Here is a 16,395-nt window from a genome sequence, read left to right on the forward strand (position 1 = left end):
GATACACTACATAATTCAGAAAGTCTGGTCAGAGGGTTGAGTTCCAGATGACTGGAGTAGAGCGCTCATAGTATATAATGTATGGAGAAATTTCCCTACTGAGTGTTCTTGGTAAGATTTATGCAAATATTCTTAAGAAATGGCTAAGAAAAATTGTGGAGGAGAAGTTTGGAGAAGAACAAGCTGGGTTCAGGCCAAACAGAGGATGTAAGGATCAGATTTTCATTTTATGACAAACAGTTGAAAAATCATGGGACGATAACAAGGATTTGTATTTAAGTTTTGTAGATCTGGAAATGACATGGAAAGTGCCAAGTGGAATCCTGTTCAAAACACTCCAGTTATATAGTGTAAATGGGACATTATATCAAGCAATCAGATTTCTCTATTTGAGTTGTAAATCAGCAGTTAGAATTGAAGCAGGTACAGGAGGATGGGTTGATGTTAAGTGTGCGACAAGAGTGTACATCAGGCATGTCAAACTCATTTACCTCCAATGGCCAAATTAAGACTTATACATCAAGCCGTGGGCCACAAGAGAAAAAAAATCTCAGAATAAAGAGGAAACAGATTTTTTAATATTAACATTAGAATATAAAAGTACAAAATACAACCATGTTACAAAAATACATATAAAATATAAAGTTTACATATTTAAATAAAATTATACATATAATTTTTTTGAAGAAACTTGATAACGTTTTTCATTAACAAAATCTTCAAAATTTGGTTGAATTTGTTGAGCTGTAGTTATTTTCAATATTGCTTGCATATGCTGGTCTGTTAATCTTGATCTTTCCACAGTTTTATTATTCTTTAAAGTTGAAAATAGTTTCTCATAAACATGTGCTACCAAACATAGATAAAATACGCCTAATTGCACATAACACATTGGGGTATCGATCAACTGATAAATAATTATAGAACTTTGGAATTCCAACATTCATATATTTTTGTTTCAATACAGATTCACACAGAATTTCGATTAATTCCAACTGTAATTGTCATCAACAGTTTCAACATCAATCGATAGAGGAAATGTAAATAGGTGAAACTGATTTTCATATTTCTTAAAATCTAAAAATCTTCTTTCGAATTCATTTTCTAATAACTTAATTTGATTGGCATAGCCTGAAAATTTAAATTTCGTTGATTTTTGTAATAATGATTGACAACATTCAAAATAGGATAAATTGTCTTTTTTGAATTTGTTTTTGCCAAAGTAATAATTTCTGTTTGAAAATGTTAATTAATATTGTCAAAGAACATGGTAACGACTTGATGTTTGCCTTGTAGCTTAAGATCAAGTTAAGTTGACTTGTAATGTCAACTGAAAAAGCCAGGTCCTTTATCCACTTGAAAAAGCTCAGAAATAAAGGAAAGAGAAAAGAGTAAAAAATATATTAAAAAATATAATTTTTTAATATTTCACATTCATAATTTTTTGATTCTAAAAAAATGGTAATTTCATCCAACAATTCGAAGAATCGTTTTAAAACTTTATGACTGGAAAGCCATCTAAGTTTTGTATAATAAGATAGATAGCTATAATCACTTTCTATATCCTCTAAAAAGTTACTAAATTGGCGATGATTAAGCCCACGTGCACAAATATAATTTTACTGACATTTTTTAGGGCATGCCCGACATTTAAAACTTTGGAGCATAGTGTTTGCTGATGAATAATGCAATGAAAAATGTTGAAAATTATTATTACCTTGTTCTTTACATTTTCTTTTAAATTTGTAACAGCTCCTTTAACAATACCAGTGATGGCAGGAGTACCATCAGTTGCAAGACAAACTAGCTTTTTTTAACGGTAAATTTCATTCATACAAAACTTCCATAAGGGCGTCAAAAATATCAACTCCAGTGGTTGTATCGTGCATAGGAATGATTTCTAGAAGTTCTTCACTTTACTTTTAAGTTCATATCACATCCGCGAATAAAAACAGCCAGTTGAGAGATATCCTGTACATCTGTACTTTCGTCAAATGCAAGGGAATAGGTCTGAAATGTTTGAATATTGATTTTAGTTGATTCCTTAAGTTCCCGGTTATATTATCAATTCTGCTAGCCATGGTATTTCGAGGTAAGCTTATATTTTTAAATTTCTTTAATTGATCAGGACACAACACTTGCTTTAATAATACATTCGCGAATAAATTCCCTTTCAGTGAATGGTTTCGACTTGCTTGCAATTAAAATGCGATAACAAATAACTGGTTTTTACCATAGCTTTATTATCTTCAATAGGTTTGGTAAATACACTTTGTTGATTTTGAAGTGTCAACTTTAATTCTGACAATTTATCTTCACAAAGTTTCGCAACATATTTGCCATAGTTTTCTTTATGATTTGTATCGTAATGCCTTTTAATATTATAATCTTTGCAAACTGCAATCGAGTTCCTACATATCAGGCATAATTTTTTTCCTTGAGTACAAAAATATTGTAACTCCCATTTTTCTTGAAAACTACAATGTTCTTCTTCAATTAATCGTTTTTTACTCATACTGGTTGAAGGTTTCGACATTATTTTTATAAATTCTTTATTAATTATAAAGAAAACTACACTTTCTTATGACTTTAAAATTGCTAACGGCTAGCCTCCGATTGCTGTGGTCAGCAAATGTAGCCGTGTACGTAGACTTGCTCATTAAAATTCAATATTTATGCAGTGGTGTAACAAGATTTTTTGAAATGACAAATAGAACATTATTTCCTTTAGAAATTGCAGACTAGTTTGGCATATAAAATAATCTTAAGTGGAAATGTTCATTTTTTTAAATATGTTTATTTAATTCGGTGTTGTCAAAAGTTAAATAACCATATTGGTTACAAAGTTTGGCGGGCTGCATGTTACTTGTCGAGAGGCTGCGTGTTTGACATGCCTGGTGTACATTATCTTCACTGTCACTCCTCATCTATATGGATCACATTATGAAGGATAGTAGTATTAAAAACCTGATATCAAAATTGTAGATGTTAATCTTATCTCTTTACTTTATGCAGATGATGTTATACACCTAAACAAATCCAGGACAAGTCTGTAGGATTTTCTAAACAAATTGAATAACCGCTATAATAAACTTGGTATGAAAATCAGAATTAAAAAGACAAAGACAATGAAGAAGGCAGACCAATTAAAAACATCGACTGCATCATGAATGGAGAACCTACAGAACAAGTAAAACATTTCAACTATTTAGACACACTTCTTAGTGAAGATGGCAAATTAAATTTGGAAATAGACAGCAGAATTAACAAAGCTGGTATGGTAGGAAGTCAACTGAATAAATTTATATGGAATAAGAGAGAGATTAGTCAAAATACTAAACTAGTTGTATACAAGATAGTGTTCACACCAATTTTAACTTATGGATATGAGAGCAGGGTTAGAAATAAAGCTCTTGAACAAATACTGGAGACCACCAATATGAGAGTCCTGAAAAAGATTAGGGACTGAACAAATGGGATCCATGCCAGTATCAGAATAAAAATGATGAAATTAGGAAAGAATTTGCCATTGTCAGCAATGCTAATCTCAGGTGGTATGGTCACATGAACAGAAGGAAAGGAAAAATTAGCTAAACAAGTGTTCTTTGCCAGAATAGCAAGAAAAACACTCAGAGGAAGACCATGATATAGGTGGACTGATAGAGTAAAAAGTGCTTTAAGAGACAGAAATATAAGATCTAATCTAATAATATTGGAATGCTGGAAGATAACAGGCTAATCTAGAGAAAACTGTTGATAGGAAGTTTGTAATCACGTAACTTTTCATGTAGTACTGTCATAAGATCCTGTACATCCTCTGAGGGTATATGTCAGGAATTTGATGATGATGGGTAGCTCTCTATTTTTCAAGAACTTCATAAAATACAAGTTAACTAGGATAAACAGCCATAAAAATAATATAAGTTAATTGATCCCCACTATTAGATATCAGCCCTGAAGTCCTAATTCACACCCTCACATTGAAGACTATGATATGGATCATTCTAGAAACTGTAAGCTCTCATAAACCAGACTATTTACACTATTAATGAACGCTTACTTTTATACGACTTCACCCTACCAGTGCTGGTCTTGATCTCCTATGAGGTCTCATTATATCCTGTTCACTTCATCTATCTCTATTTTAACTTTGCATGACACAAATAACTCAAGTTTCAGAATATGTATTCTTGAATCCCTAAATTCTGATCTGCAAACTATCTTCTTCACTGTGATTCTGACAATCTGAACTTCAATTCTTGCACAATCCAATCCTTCCTTATTTCTCATAAAAAAGTACCCTCTTCTTCCAGTCTTAATTTGGCAACACCTATATCTCTATATAAGAAGTGATTGTTTAAGATAACTTTAACTTCCAATCTTATTTAACATAAACGTATTCTAATTCATTAGTAACCAAGAAATTTCACTTTATTTTTTATCAATCATTAACATGATTGATGAAGACAGTCTAAGCCACAATTATAGGGGGGGATGAAAATGGTGACCTAGTAACTACTGAAGGGGATATAATGAAATTATTCAATAAGCAAGGTATTTCAAAATCATAAGGAGCTTGGGCATAAACAACAGGAGGCCCATGGAAGTGTTACAATTCTAAATAAATCTGCCAAAAGCCTTCAGGACTCTTTTTTTAGCTAAACTGAACAACAGTAACAAGCTTGATATGAAAATCTGAAGCAGAAAGATTAAAACTATGCAAATAAGATGCAACATGTTAAAATATCAATTGCATTCTTCATCGAAAACCTAGAAAACATGTAATGTACTTCACCAGTTTAGGTGCAAGCTTTAGCGAAGATGACAAATTAAATCTGTGAACAGATAAACAATATACAAACCTGGTATGGTGAAGAGCCATGCTACCTACTTCCAGGTCTACCTACTCACTGATGAGACCTCAAAAAAGGTTGAAACCAGTCTGGGTAGTGACCTCTCCTCCTAATGTAATGACAGTATTACATCTCCTAGGAGCTGTGTTTTACATTATGAGAAAATATCAAGAATAGTGAGGGAGCTTGCTCCACCTTTACTTCGAATTGCCTTCTCCGATAGTTTTTCGGCATGAAACTTATAGATCGTAGTTATCGATCTTTAGTTTCGCTTACTGGCTATAAAACAACATAGGATGTTTATCCCCTTAGTGTGCAAACTAATATTTTAACCTACAAAATCACAAGCATTATCATTATATTTATATGAAGATATCATTTCTTCCAAAAGTGTTGGTTCTTTCAAGATGCACTCATAAAAGTCAATACACGAAATGTCAATGTGTGTCTTGATCACAATTATTGCTTTCACAGTCTTGGTGTTAAAGCAGCTCTTTTCATCAGACCACAAAGAAATCATGAGAGAAAAAACTCTCTCTACAGTTGCGTTTGTTCCTGGGATTGCTATATCAAACATAACAACTGGCAGTATGTTTTTGTAGTGGATGTTTTTTTTTTTCTTGGGGCACTTTAAACACGTCACACCACTTTTTGCCTGCTTCAGCGTTTGTGTTCTTCCGTTCTTCCATCTTGGAGTTCACAACATTATTTATATGGCTGACTTCATCAACAATATTGAATATTTTGCTGTCACCATCACTGATTGCTTTTAGGCTGCTTGCAACTTCAGCCAAAGTTAGTGGAGTTTGCAACTTAATCCAGTGAAATGCTTGCAATAGCTGGAAATGATAAGTCCATTTGCTTAAATATTAAAGGAAAATATCATAAAATAAATTCATAGTGTTTAAAAATTCTTTTTCATCAAAGACGCCCTCATCTTTGAACTCTGAAATAATTGATGACATTTTAAATGTTTGAAAGTTCTCAGCTTTTCTATTTGTAATTTTCTGTCTGACAATTCCAATTCTATTACTACTTCCGTTGCCAAAATATTTTCCCTTTCTATTTTCGTTATTGTTGCTGAGAATATTTTCAGCTGGCTTTGCATGAAATGGAGCGAAAGAATTGATTGTTGGTTACTGAAAATTGATTTCAACAATGTAGGGCATTTATCTTGTGATAAAAAGTAAGATCTGACTCCATCATACATGTCAATAATCCTATTCACAGCTGGTAGTAATGATAACCATCTTGTTTGTACATTACCTAGAACATACTTGTATTCAATTTCTGTAAATGTGCAGAAATTCTTCAATTCCTCTACTCTCACAGTGTAAATGTGGAAATACTGAAATATTTTATTTACAATTGTTTTGATATCAATAGGCAAAATATCAGCACTTGTCTGTACACCATTATGAACAACATGAGCAGCACAGCCAATAGCATAAATTTTCATTTTTAACCCTTTGTTGAGTCTTGAAAATACATTGTTGGAACCACCTTGTTTGTATCCACTGAAGTTGGTGTTGCAGTTATCTGCAGAAAATGCAACAATTTTCTCAGTCAGTTGCTGTTTCTGCAAAATATCCAATATATGATTTGCAAGCAGTTCTGCTGTTTCTCCTGTTATGTTCTGAAAATCTATCACTTTAACCTGAATACCTTTATTCAGGATGAAGTACCTAACAAGGATAGGCACCAACTTTAAATCTCTGTGGTTTGATGTGTCTACCATAACTGACACATATTTGGCTTGTTGCAATTCAATTGCACAAGGTGCCAGGACATTCACTAAAATTGACTGGCACTTTGTTTGCCCACATGTAAATTTCTTTTGAAATAAATTTCTCACTATTGCAGAGGTGCAGTCCATTGACCTCAAAGAAAGGTTATGTTTCACTGCATGAAATGCAAACAAACCTCCTTGAGCTGCAAGACATTTACTTTCGTCAGTTTATTTCCCTTTTGAATTTTTTGTGAAAAATGATGTAACATCTTGACTTGAATTGCGAGCAATGGCTACCAATTTATGTTTTTGCTTTGTCAAATGCTGTTTTATATTAGAATGGTCTCCATTTTCAATTGAAAGGGATATTCTTCTTTTAAATCCCAAGTAAAACTACACTTCCTTTTTGGCATGATAAAATCTGGATGAAATATCACCATTCACAATGTATACTTGCTTTAACTTTCACAATTACTAACAGACCGGCATAAGAAGCACAAAAAAATGGTATGACAGACAAAGTAACCTTGTTATCTCCCAGATGCAGCAGTGCTGCCACTGGTTGCAGCATTTTTGTCCTATCGCAGAGAGAGTGCGTTCATAATGGTTGATAATCATCATAGCATGCATGTTTTCAATCTCAGGTTATCACGTCACCAGTAGAGACATTATCCTTTCCATATTTGAACATACAAGAATGAAGTCATGCCACGAATTCAAAAAAGGGACAAAACGGGACTAAAGTTAATAAAAAGGGACAATTAGTGTCCCGTTGAGGTTTTGTTGGGACAACGGGACCAGAGGCTAAAAAAGGGGACAATCCCATTAAAAAAGGGACGTCTGATCACCCTAAAGTAACATCTTCAGCAAAAGAGGAATCCTAGTTTTTTTAGAAGCTGAGGATGCAACAATCATTGCATCCTCAGCTTCTTGCAATGGTTGATGCAATGGTTAATATTATGAGATCTCATAATGAAGAGTGCTGATATTTATATCTTGTTTTGTTATGTAAATTTTTATATATTGTTTTGATTTTCTAGGATTCCTAAATTTATTTTGTTCTCTTTTAGATAAGCAATTACATAATATGACTGATTTTCATTATACCATTACAATTAATTAAGCAAACAAAACTCCATCCTCATTAAGTCTCATAACAATGAAATTCCAAAAGAATATCAACTATAGCAAACTTCAGTGAAATGTACTATTTATTTGTTTCCTATATATTTGCTGCAGGAAGATGTAACTGTACAGAGATTCTGATGAAATGAACTAGTATACATGTGAGGCAGAAATATAACTGAAAACAGGATGGAGAAGGTTGTTAGATAAGAAGAGTTTGCCGATTTAGACCATCATATAAAATTAGCTCCAAATTTATTAACACTTAGAATAAAACAATTCTTACCAATGTTTTAATCATGTATAGAGATCTTAGCAGATTACGAAGTTGTTCTCTTTTTCGGTAACTAGCCAAAATACCCAAACTGGCTGTTGTAAAGTCTTTCTTGGCTTGTGCTAAAAAGCTAGAATAATTACATAAGTGATTTTGATTACTTACAGCAAAAGATTATTTGATTATAATATGAACATTAACTGAAACTCATTAAAATCAGTAAGAGATGAAAATACAGTGCTATATGATTATAAATAACCTTTTACATGGTCACAGCAATAAATTGATTCTACAGACTATTCACTACACCAGACTAAACTAGATGGTAATGCATCAAGAGGTTTATAACAAGTGCACAATTCTGTGCACTTGTGATAAACTCTGGCATATTGTACTTAATATACCAGTATGCCTTGAATAAGACTAAGTAAAAAGGTATGGGGGAGGGGGGGGAGTGGCATTCATCTAAGGTGGAGAAGACAGGTCCATGACCCTAACCCCCACCACCACCATATGGTCCTACTTTTAACTTTTCTCTGTAAAAGTCATGGAAAACAGCAGGCATGCAATCCCCCCTCCCCCCCAAAAAAGCATGAGAAATCCATAAAAACAGGCTTTCACATCTACTTTTTCAACATTCAGTGCCATAATACAACTCATTTATATGCATAAGGACTAACAGATATTCAGAATCAAATTTCTATTCCCAACCATCTCAATCTGAAGGTAACAATCACAACATGAATGATACATTCAGTCACAAGGGTGGTTCCTGAGCATTCCAGGATGCCAAACTGGGAATCATCTATTTTTGATCTCTGAGGATCACAATTTTCTTGCTGCATTTTGTCATTCCACCACATTGAAAGAGGATAGAATGATTACTAATCACTCTACTCTCTTTGAATTTTTAACCCTGGAGTCTGGTTTTTTCCATTCCAAATGCTTAAACAGTAACATCATATTCCTCGGGAAGATAATGTTTCCAGCTCTTCAAATGTGTTTTCCAATATCAATGATCAACGATGAAGAAATGTTGAAGTATGACAATGGAAACTGTTCACTTAGAATATCATTTCTTAATCACTTTTCTTAATCAGTTCTCCTTCATATGCTGTAAATGCCACTTCTCTTCTGAGTATCATATACCATAAGCGTGTCCAGTCTTCTCTAACCTAAGCATAATTCTTTTGGCACTATGATGACAGAAAGTGTGATCTTTGCAATTTCTATTCTTCTTTCATAAAGTCAGATAACTGTGTCCATTCCCTTTATCCCAACACAGACTCTGAAATTATTCTTGCTGGAATTCATAGTGAAGAAATTATGGACACACAACACATGTGTTAGAATAATTACTTTAATTCGTGTGTTGAGGCTTAAGTGCTGTGAAGAATTCATGTTGGAGGTTTAATGGAATATTATCAGCACTGAGAAAGGATTATTTTGCCATGCGAAATATCCGGAGTGGAGCACACGGGCAAAGAGGGGCCATGATACTGAGCGGAAATATGTTCTGTAAGAGAAAAATAGTATCATTGATCAGGACAATAGTGAAAAGGGCAGTTATGTCAAAGCTGAGTAATAAATCTTCGTCGTTGAGTGTGATGTTTCTAATTTTGTTTATGAAGTGTAGTGTATTTTTTATGTAGGAGGGGGAATAACCTACCAACTCCTTGAGTGTAGCCACTAGTTTCTTGGCTAAGCGATGATTAGGGCTGTCGATTCCTTCAACTATCAGTCGTAGTGGTGTGTTTGTTTTATGTATTTTTGGCAGGCCGTAAATTCTGGGAGCACAGGCATAGTGCGGTATTAGTTTTTGCTTGTTGTTTCCTCTGGCCACATGATCACCGATTTGATTAATTCTATTGTTTTCTTTTTGATGCAGTTTGTAGGGTTGTAGTTCACCATTTGGTACGTGTTGTGGTAAGATACTAAATGGTTCATTTTTTCCAGATAAGCTGTCAGATCAAGGACAACAGTAGCACTGCCTTTATCCACTTTTTTAAAAACAATGTCTTGTTTTTTTGTTTTTAATTTTAAGGGCCAAGTTTTCTGCTCTGGTTAGGTTGCAATTGTTATGGAAGTTGTGTATTGGATCCAGGATTCCTTTTAACTGAGTCCAGATGTCTTGCTCGAGCTAGGACATGTTTGAAGGCAACAAAGCTGATTGTTGTGGATTATCTTTGGAAAATACTTCAGGCTTTCTTCTGGGATTCTTCAGCTACTGTGAAATCATCATTCCACCATAGCATACAGAAATGTGGATACCAACTAGATGCTTCAGGAACTGATGTCATGGAACCTTTAATAAACTCTGTCAAATGATTCACAGCATTGCTGATGGAACAGAAGTCCTTGAATGGTTTTATCTTCATCAGCCTTGGATTTTTAATTTTTAGAGAAATGGGGTGAATTAGTATTCATCATTTCTTCTTCATCAGGAAAAATATCAAAGACAATCACAAGGTCTGATTTTCAGGAGGTAGAATGAGCAGGTGGTTAAAGCATTGGATAAGAGGAGTATGTGAGCAAAAGACTTGATAATGATGAGTTGAGAAGGTGAGCGAAGAATTTGAATGGTATGCTAGCAGAGTTGTGAAGAGAAAGGAATTCATTTTGTGAATGTGTGGGATCAGTTTGAGGGATGGATAGAGATGTATAAAAGAGATGGGCTATATTTGAATGGATTTGGTGTGAGTCAGTTGGAAAAACTGTTGTTGCAAGAGAGAATGACTGAAGTGAATGTGAGATGTGAGGAAGCAAGAGGTGTTGTGGAATAGAAGGGGAGTAACGTAGGCAAGTGTGTGAATGGAGAGGTTAGTGGAGCAAGCAGAGAGAATAAGAAAGAAGGAACACAGTGGACAGGGAACATTGTGTGAAAACTGTGGATGATGGTTTCATGAGTAGATGTTTGCGTGTGCAAGAAAGGATTAAGACAGTCAAGGATGCAGGAGGAGTGATATTTAGGTCTAGGGAGAGGTGTAGTATCAGTGATGATAGACTGGAATGGATGGGGGGGGGGGGGAGTGTAGAGGAGTCATATCTGAGAAGTAGGGTTAGTGGTACTTGTTAAAGAAACAGAAATGAGGTAGTGTATGTGTTTACAAATGCTAGAAGTAGTCAAAACAAAGGGAATGAAATTGTAGCATTGATAGAGTTCTTTCACTCAAAAATTGGTATATGTGAGATATGGTTGAATGAGGAAGACATTCTGATAAGAATAGAGATGAAGGGATATGTAGTCTTTCAAGAAAATAGACAAAGCAAAAAGAGAAGAGGAGTGTTACTGATGATGGCAGAGGAGTTGTGCCCATTCAAGGTGGAGATGCCAGGAGCAAATACTGACAGTGGTTTTGAAACAGAATGGTGTGAAGTGGAGGTGGATAGGATGAAATGTTTGGTACGGGTGTTACTAAAAACCTGGTAATGTGGAAGGTAGTGAGAAGGAAATATTTAGACAAATTGGTCTGGCTAATAGAAAAGGATTATCATTACGGGCACTTTTAATTATGGTAATATAGACCGAAATGAAGAGACATCATCATCAGGAACCAAAGAGAATGAATTTCCTGAGTTTTTAAGAGATAACTACATTAAGCAGTATGTAACAGAGGCCACACATGGATCAAGGGTTTTGAATTTAATTATCTCATCAGAACATGTTGTTGTAAATGAAATGTCACATCATCCTCCAGCCACATCAGAAGTTTTGTGAGAAAGAGTTAAATAGCAGAACTATAAGGCAGATGATTATGGCAAACTCAGGAGGCAGCTTGCAGCAATATCATGAAATGAGGAATTGCATGGCAAGGAAATCAATGTTGCTTGATCTCTACTCAGGAATTATCTTGCAGAGGCAATGACTGTGTGTATTCCAAAGGTCAGATTAAATAAGGTAGGTGTAAAATGGATGACTGAAGAGGCGAAGAGTGCAATCTGGAAGAAAAAAGCATTGTGGAGGCAGCACAAGATGTGTGAAGATAATCACTTACATGAGGAGTACAAAGAGCAAGCAAGGAAGGTTACTTACTTAGTAAGAGAAGTAAAAGTGTGGTATGAGCAGCAGTTAGCAAATGATGCTAAAATGAATCTTAGAGAGTTTTTTGATATGTGGCCAACAGAAGGAAGAATGATTACGGGAGGACGATGTTGGTCAGTGATAATGGGGGAAATGATAAACACTGAGGAGAATATTGCAGAGGTGTTAAGTTACCACTTCATTAAAGTATTCCATCCTTGTGATTATAACATAATGCAGAACTCGAGAGCAGTAGGAATGGGGAGAGGAACCATTGATAGTGAGTGAGGAGGTATATGAGGAATTGCGTAAACTTGATGTCAAGAAAGCCATAGGACTATATCACCATGTGTCTTTTGAGGGAATGTTCCAGGGAATTAACAACACCTTTAACGTACATTTTCAACATGAGTCTTAGATTAGCCAAGGCCCCAAAGGAATGGAAAGATGGCAAAATTGTTCCACTTCATAAAGGAAGTGATAACACTAAGGCTTCAAATTATAGGCCAATCTGCTTGTGTGGAGTTGTGGTCAAAGTGTTGGAGAAGCTAGTGAGGACAAGGATTCAGAACTAGGTGGACAGCAGTGGAATTCCCTTTAATGGACAGCATGGGTTTGCTAAAGAAAGATCATGTTTTAGCAATCTACTTACTTATTACAATGAGGTGGACAGCAGTAGAATTCCCTTTAATGGACATCATGGGTTTGCTAAAGGAAGATTGTGTTTTAGCAATCTGCTTACTTATTATAACAAGGTGATGAATGCATTGGACAAGGGGGGGGGGGATATATAGTAGTATATTTAGATTTTGCAAAGGCTTTCAATGGATTACCACATGACAAACTAGTAGTTAAACTGGAACAGATGGGGTTGGAAAGTAGATTAGTGTGTTGGATTGGAGACTGGCTGTCTGATAGGTACCAACAGGTTGTGAATGGAGGAGAGATAACCCAGAACTGAAAAGTCACTAGTGGCATGCCCAGAGGTCTGTTTTGGTGCTATTGTTGTTTAATTTGTATGTAAATGACATTGGAAATGGCTTAAATGGTGATATGCAGTTCTTTGCAGATGATGCAAAGTTGAGTGGATGTAACTTTGCAAGAGGGGCTAAATAAACAGTCTGAATGATCAAGTGTTTGGGGATGTCAGTTTAATGTTACAAAGTGTAAGGTTTTAAAATTTGGAAAGCAAAGATGGGATGCAAAGCATAGGATTGATGGGGATATTTTGGAGGAGATGAAGGACTTGGGGATTCTGGTGGATAGAGACTTGAAATTTCATGGACATTTTGCTAATATTGTGAGAACAACACAGCGAATTATAGGAATGATGCGGAGAACACTGACACATAGAAGTAAGGATGTTTTGATTCTATTGTACAAGACTTTGATGAGGTCGCATATGGATTACTGTGCAGAGATTTGGTTGCCAGGTTTTCAAAACGATGATGAAATGTTGGAGAGGGTCCAGAGATGATTGAATAAGTTGATATCTGATCTTTGGAATGTGTAATATGAAGACAGATTGAGAGAATGCAAATTACAAAGCCTATTAGATAGAAGGAAAGGAGAGATATGATCGAGATGTATAAGTTGGTAAGGAGCAATTACCAGATTAACATGGATGAGATTTTTCATACAGTATCTGAAGACAGGTGGAGAACGAGAGGCCATACCTGGAAGCTGTATATGGTGGGTGTGAGCAAGGAGGTAAGGAGCAATTATTTGCATGAAGAGTGGTGGGTGATTGGAATGCATTGCCTGAGAGTGTGGTGAGTGCAGGGATAGTGAATGCATTTAAGTCGAGGTGTGATAACCTGTGCGTGAGAGCAGAAACTTCCACGACGAGTCACTTGACTCAATGGAGGTCTGTTAATAATCAACTTGAATTACCTTCAGGACACTAGGAATATTAATTGTTTTATCTTGTTCTAAAGTGATGGAGTGTCCATACCACTGCTTGACGGGCCCTGAATTAGAAGATCTCGAGGTATGTCTTTGACCCTCTGTGGTGCACATTCCATTATATTCTTAATTAATAGATTTTGGTGTAGTGAGACATATTATTTTCTTTTATGTGCTCTAGAGAGACAGCAAGCAAATCGTATGGTTTTTTTAGCGATGTTGTAATTATGAGATGATGGGATTCACCTATGTGTGAAAAGTCCACACAGACACTTTCTTTACAATTGTCTTCTCAGCATATGAGGGTTTACTACTAGATGTTGCTGAATATGTGGTATACTGCTTCCTTGCCTCCAGATAAGTGATGCATTGTTTGGTTTTAATTTTCTGGCATTCATTTCCAGAAAATTAAAACTTTCCACCTTTGGAATGCCCAGGAGTATGTTAGGTGATCTCCCTCACAAATAGGTTATTTTGGTGTTTTGCTCTTACAGACTTTGTTCTTGTGATCTTTACTGCTACAGGGACAGATGGCAGACCAATGACATGCAATTTGAGAATGATCATACTTTTAACATTTGAAAGGGTTTGGGATGAAAAGCCTAACTGGACAATTTACCGCATATTATCGCGTATAATGCGATCCACGTATAATGTGAACTAGAAATTTTGTTTGAAAACTAGCCCTAAAATGCCATGTCCACGTATAATACAATCTGTTAATCTTGTTCCATAACATTATAAATAATACAATACGAATTAACGAAAGAAATATTTATTTTAAAACAAAATGTCAAAATACAATACGAATTAATGAAAGAAATATTTATTTTGAAACAAAATGTGAAAATCCTTTAAATTCTTCTTCTTTTGAATCGTCAAACATTTCATTTATAAATTCATCTGTAGGGATTGCGTCATCAGTGTAGCAGTTGTCGTCATCGTTTTCATGCTCTCCAATTTTTTGTGCGTCATCCTTGCTTTCGTATATGACGTGATCTTCGGATCCATCCGTTGAATTACTTATTCCACATTTAAGAAATGAGCGTTGAATCATTTCAGATGGTATCGAATCCCATGCTTCTTTAACCCAGGTGGTGACTAGGGTGATCTCAGGCTTCTGAAAATTCCCACCCTTTGTCATCTTCACCAAACCAGATGACATCCATTCTCTCTATTTTTCACGTACCAGTAAGTGATCTTTAAATGGCTTATTCAAGCTGACATCAAGCGGCTGCAAAACGGAAGTTAGACCACCCGGTATGACTGCTAGGTCTGTACGTAGCTCACGTGCTTTCTCTTTGCTTGCCTCTGTTAAATGCGCCCGGAACATATCCCAGACTACCATGCTTTGTTGACATAACAAGCTACCTGGACGTATGTTCCATACTTGATCCAGCCACAATTGTACGCCTTCTTCATCCATCCAACCTTTCTGATTAGCACGAACAATTACACCTGGTGGAAATTTCGTATGCTTTGGTATTTTCTTCCTTTTAAATATCACTGTTGGCTTTAATTTGGTTCCGTCTGCCATGCATGCTAGAACAACGGTAAAATGCGTTTTTTCATGTCCCGTTGTTTTTATGAAGACACCATTTTCACCAACTGAGTTTACTGTTCGATTCCCAGGCATATCAAAGTACATGGGCGTCTCATCCATATTGCCAATTTGGGAAAGTTCATATCCGTGACACTTCCGTAATTTTATGATAAATTTATTGAAGAACTGCACTTTTTCTTCAAGCTGTTTTGGTAACTTCTGCGCAATTTTTATTCAGTGTCGTAATGTTAATGCTTTGCATTCCATAAATCTGTTGCACCACCCAGGCGAAGCAAGAAAAGATGAAATACCTGGTGTGTCCCTGAATTTACCATTCTTGAGTTGCAGAGCTCAAAAACGAATTGCATTTCTTGTTACTATAATGCCATCTTGTTGTTGCATCAAAATCCATTCATTTAGCTCTTCTTCAAGTTCTGGAAAGGATGCTACATCTCCATGACGGGCACGTTTCATTTTGGGGAATTTTTCAAGACTGTCTTTTTGCTTATGCCAAAGTCTAATATTAATCTCTGCTACACCAAATTCTCTCATAGCAACACTGTTATTATGTTCTTCTGCAAACTGCACAACACGCAATTTAAATCCTGCTTCAAAAGATGAAGTTTACGTTTCTGTTGGCTCATTTTCAGGCTAGGTTTGTTTAACGAATAATATTTAAAATGAACTGTGGTTAAACCAATATACCTAACTGTGCTCTATCTATCTCACTGTGCTCTATCATTTGGTGATGGAGAGCGCATGCACACATACGATGTATGCTCGGTCGCCAAATGCAAGTGGGTCAAGTAGAATTGGTTGCATAGGCATTAGGTAGTATATATTGTGTGTGCAAGTCTAATAAGATGTTATATTTTTTTAGGATCCACATATAATGCGAACCCCTAACTTTAAGTAGTATTTTTTACCATAAATGTTTCGCATTAT

At 35.5% G+C, this 16,395-nt stretch overlaps 1 protein-coding gene across 1 annotated transcript in view; it reads right to left on the reverse strand.

Annotated features, from left to right (window-relative positions):
- Vps50 (vacuolar protein sorting 50) overlaps positions 1-16,395 on the reverse strand; it is a 664,618-nt gene that overhangs the window by 458,545 nt on the left and 189,678 nt on the right. Inside the window, exon 6 of the mRNA XM_090411754.1 lies at positions 7,994-8,111. Coding sequence (XP_090267880.1) covers positions 7,994-8,111 — 118 coding nt within the window. The remainder of the gene's footprint in view (positions 1-7,993; positions 8,112-16,395) is intronic.

This window comes from Typopeltis vanoorti, chromosome 22 (assembly GCF_054136105.1).
Source record: "Typopeltis vanoorti isolate ZY-2024b chromosome 22, IOZ_Tvanoo_1.0, whole genome shotgun sequence".
Taxonomy (NCBI): Eukaryota; Metazoa; Arthropoda; class Arachnida; order Uropygi; family Thelyphonidae; genus Typopeltis; species Typopeltis vanoorti.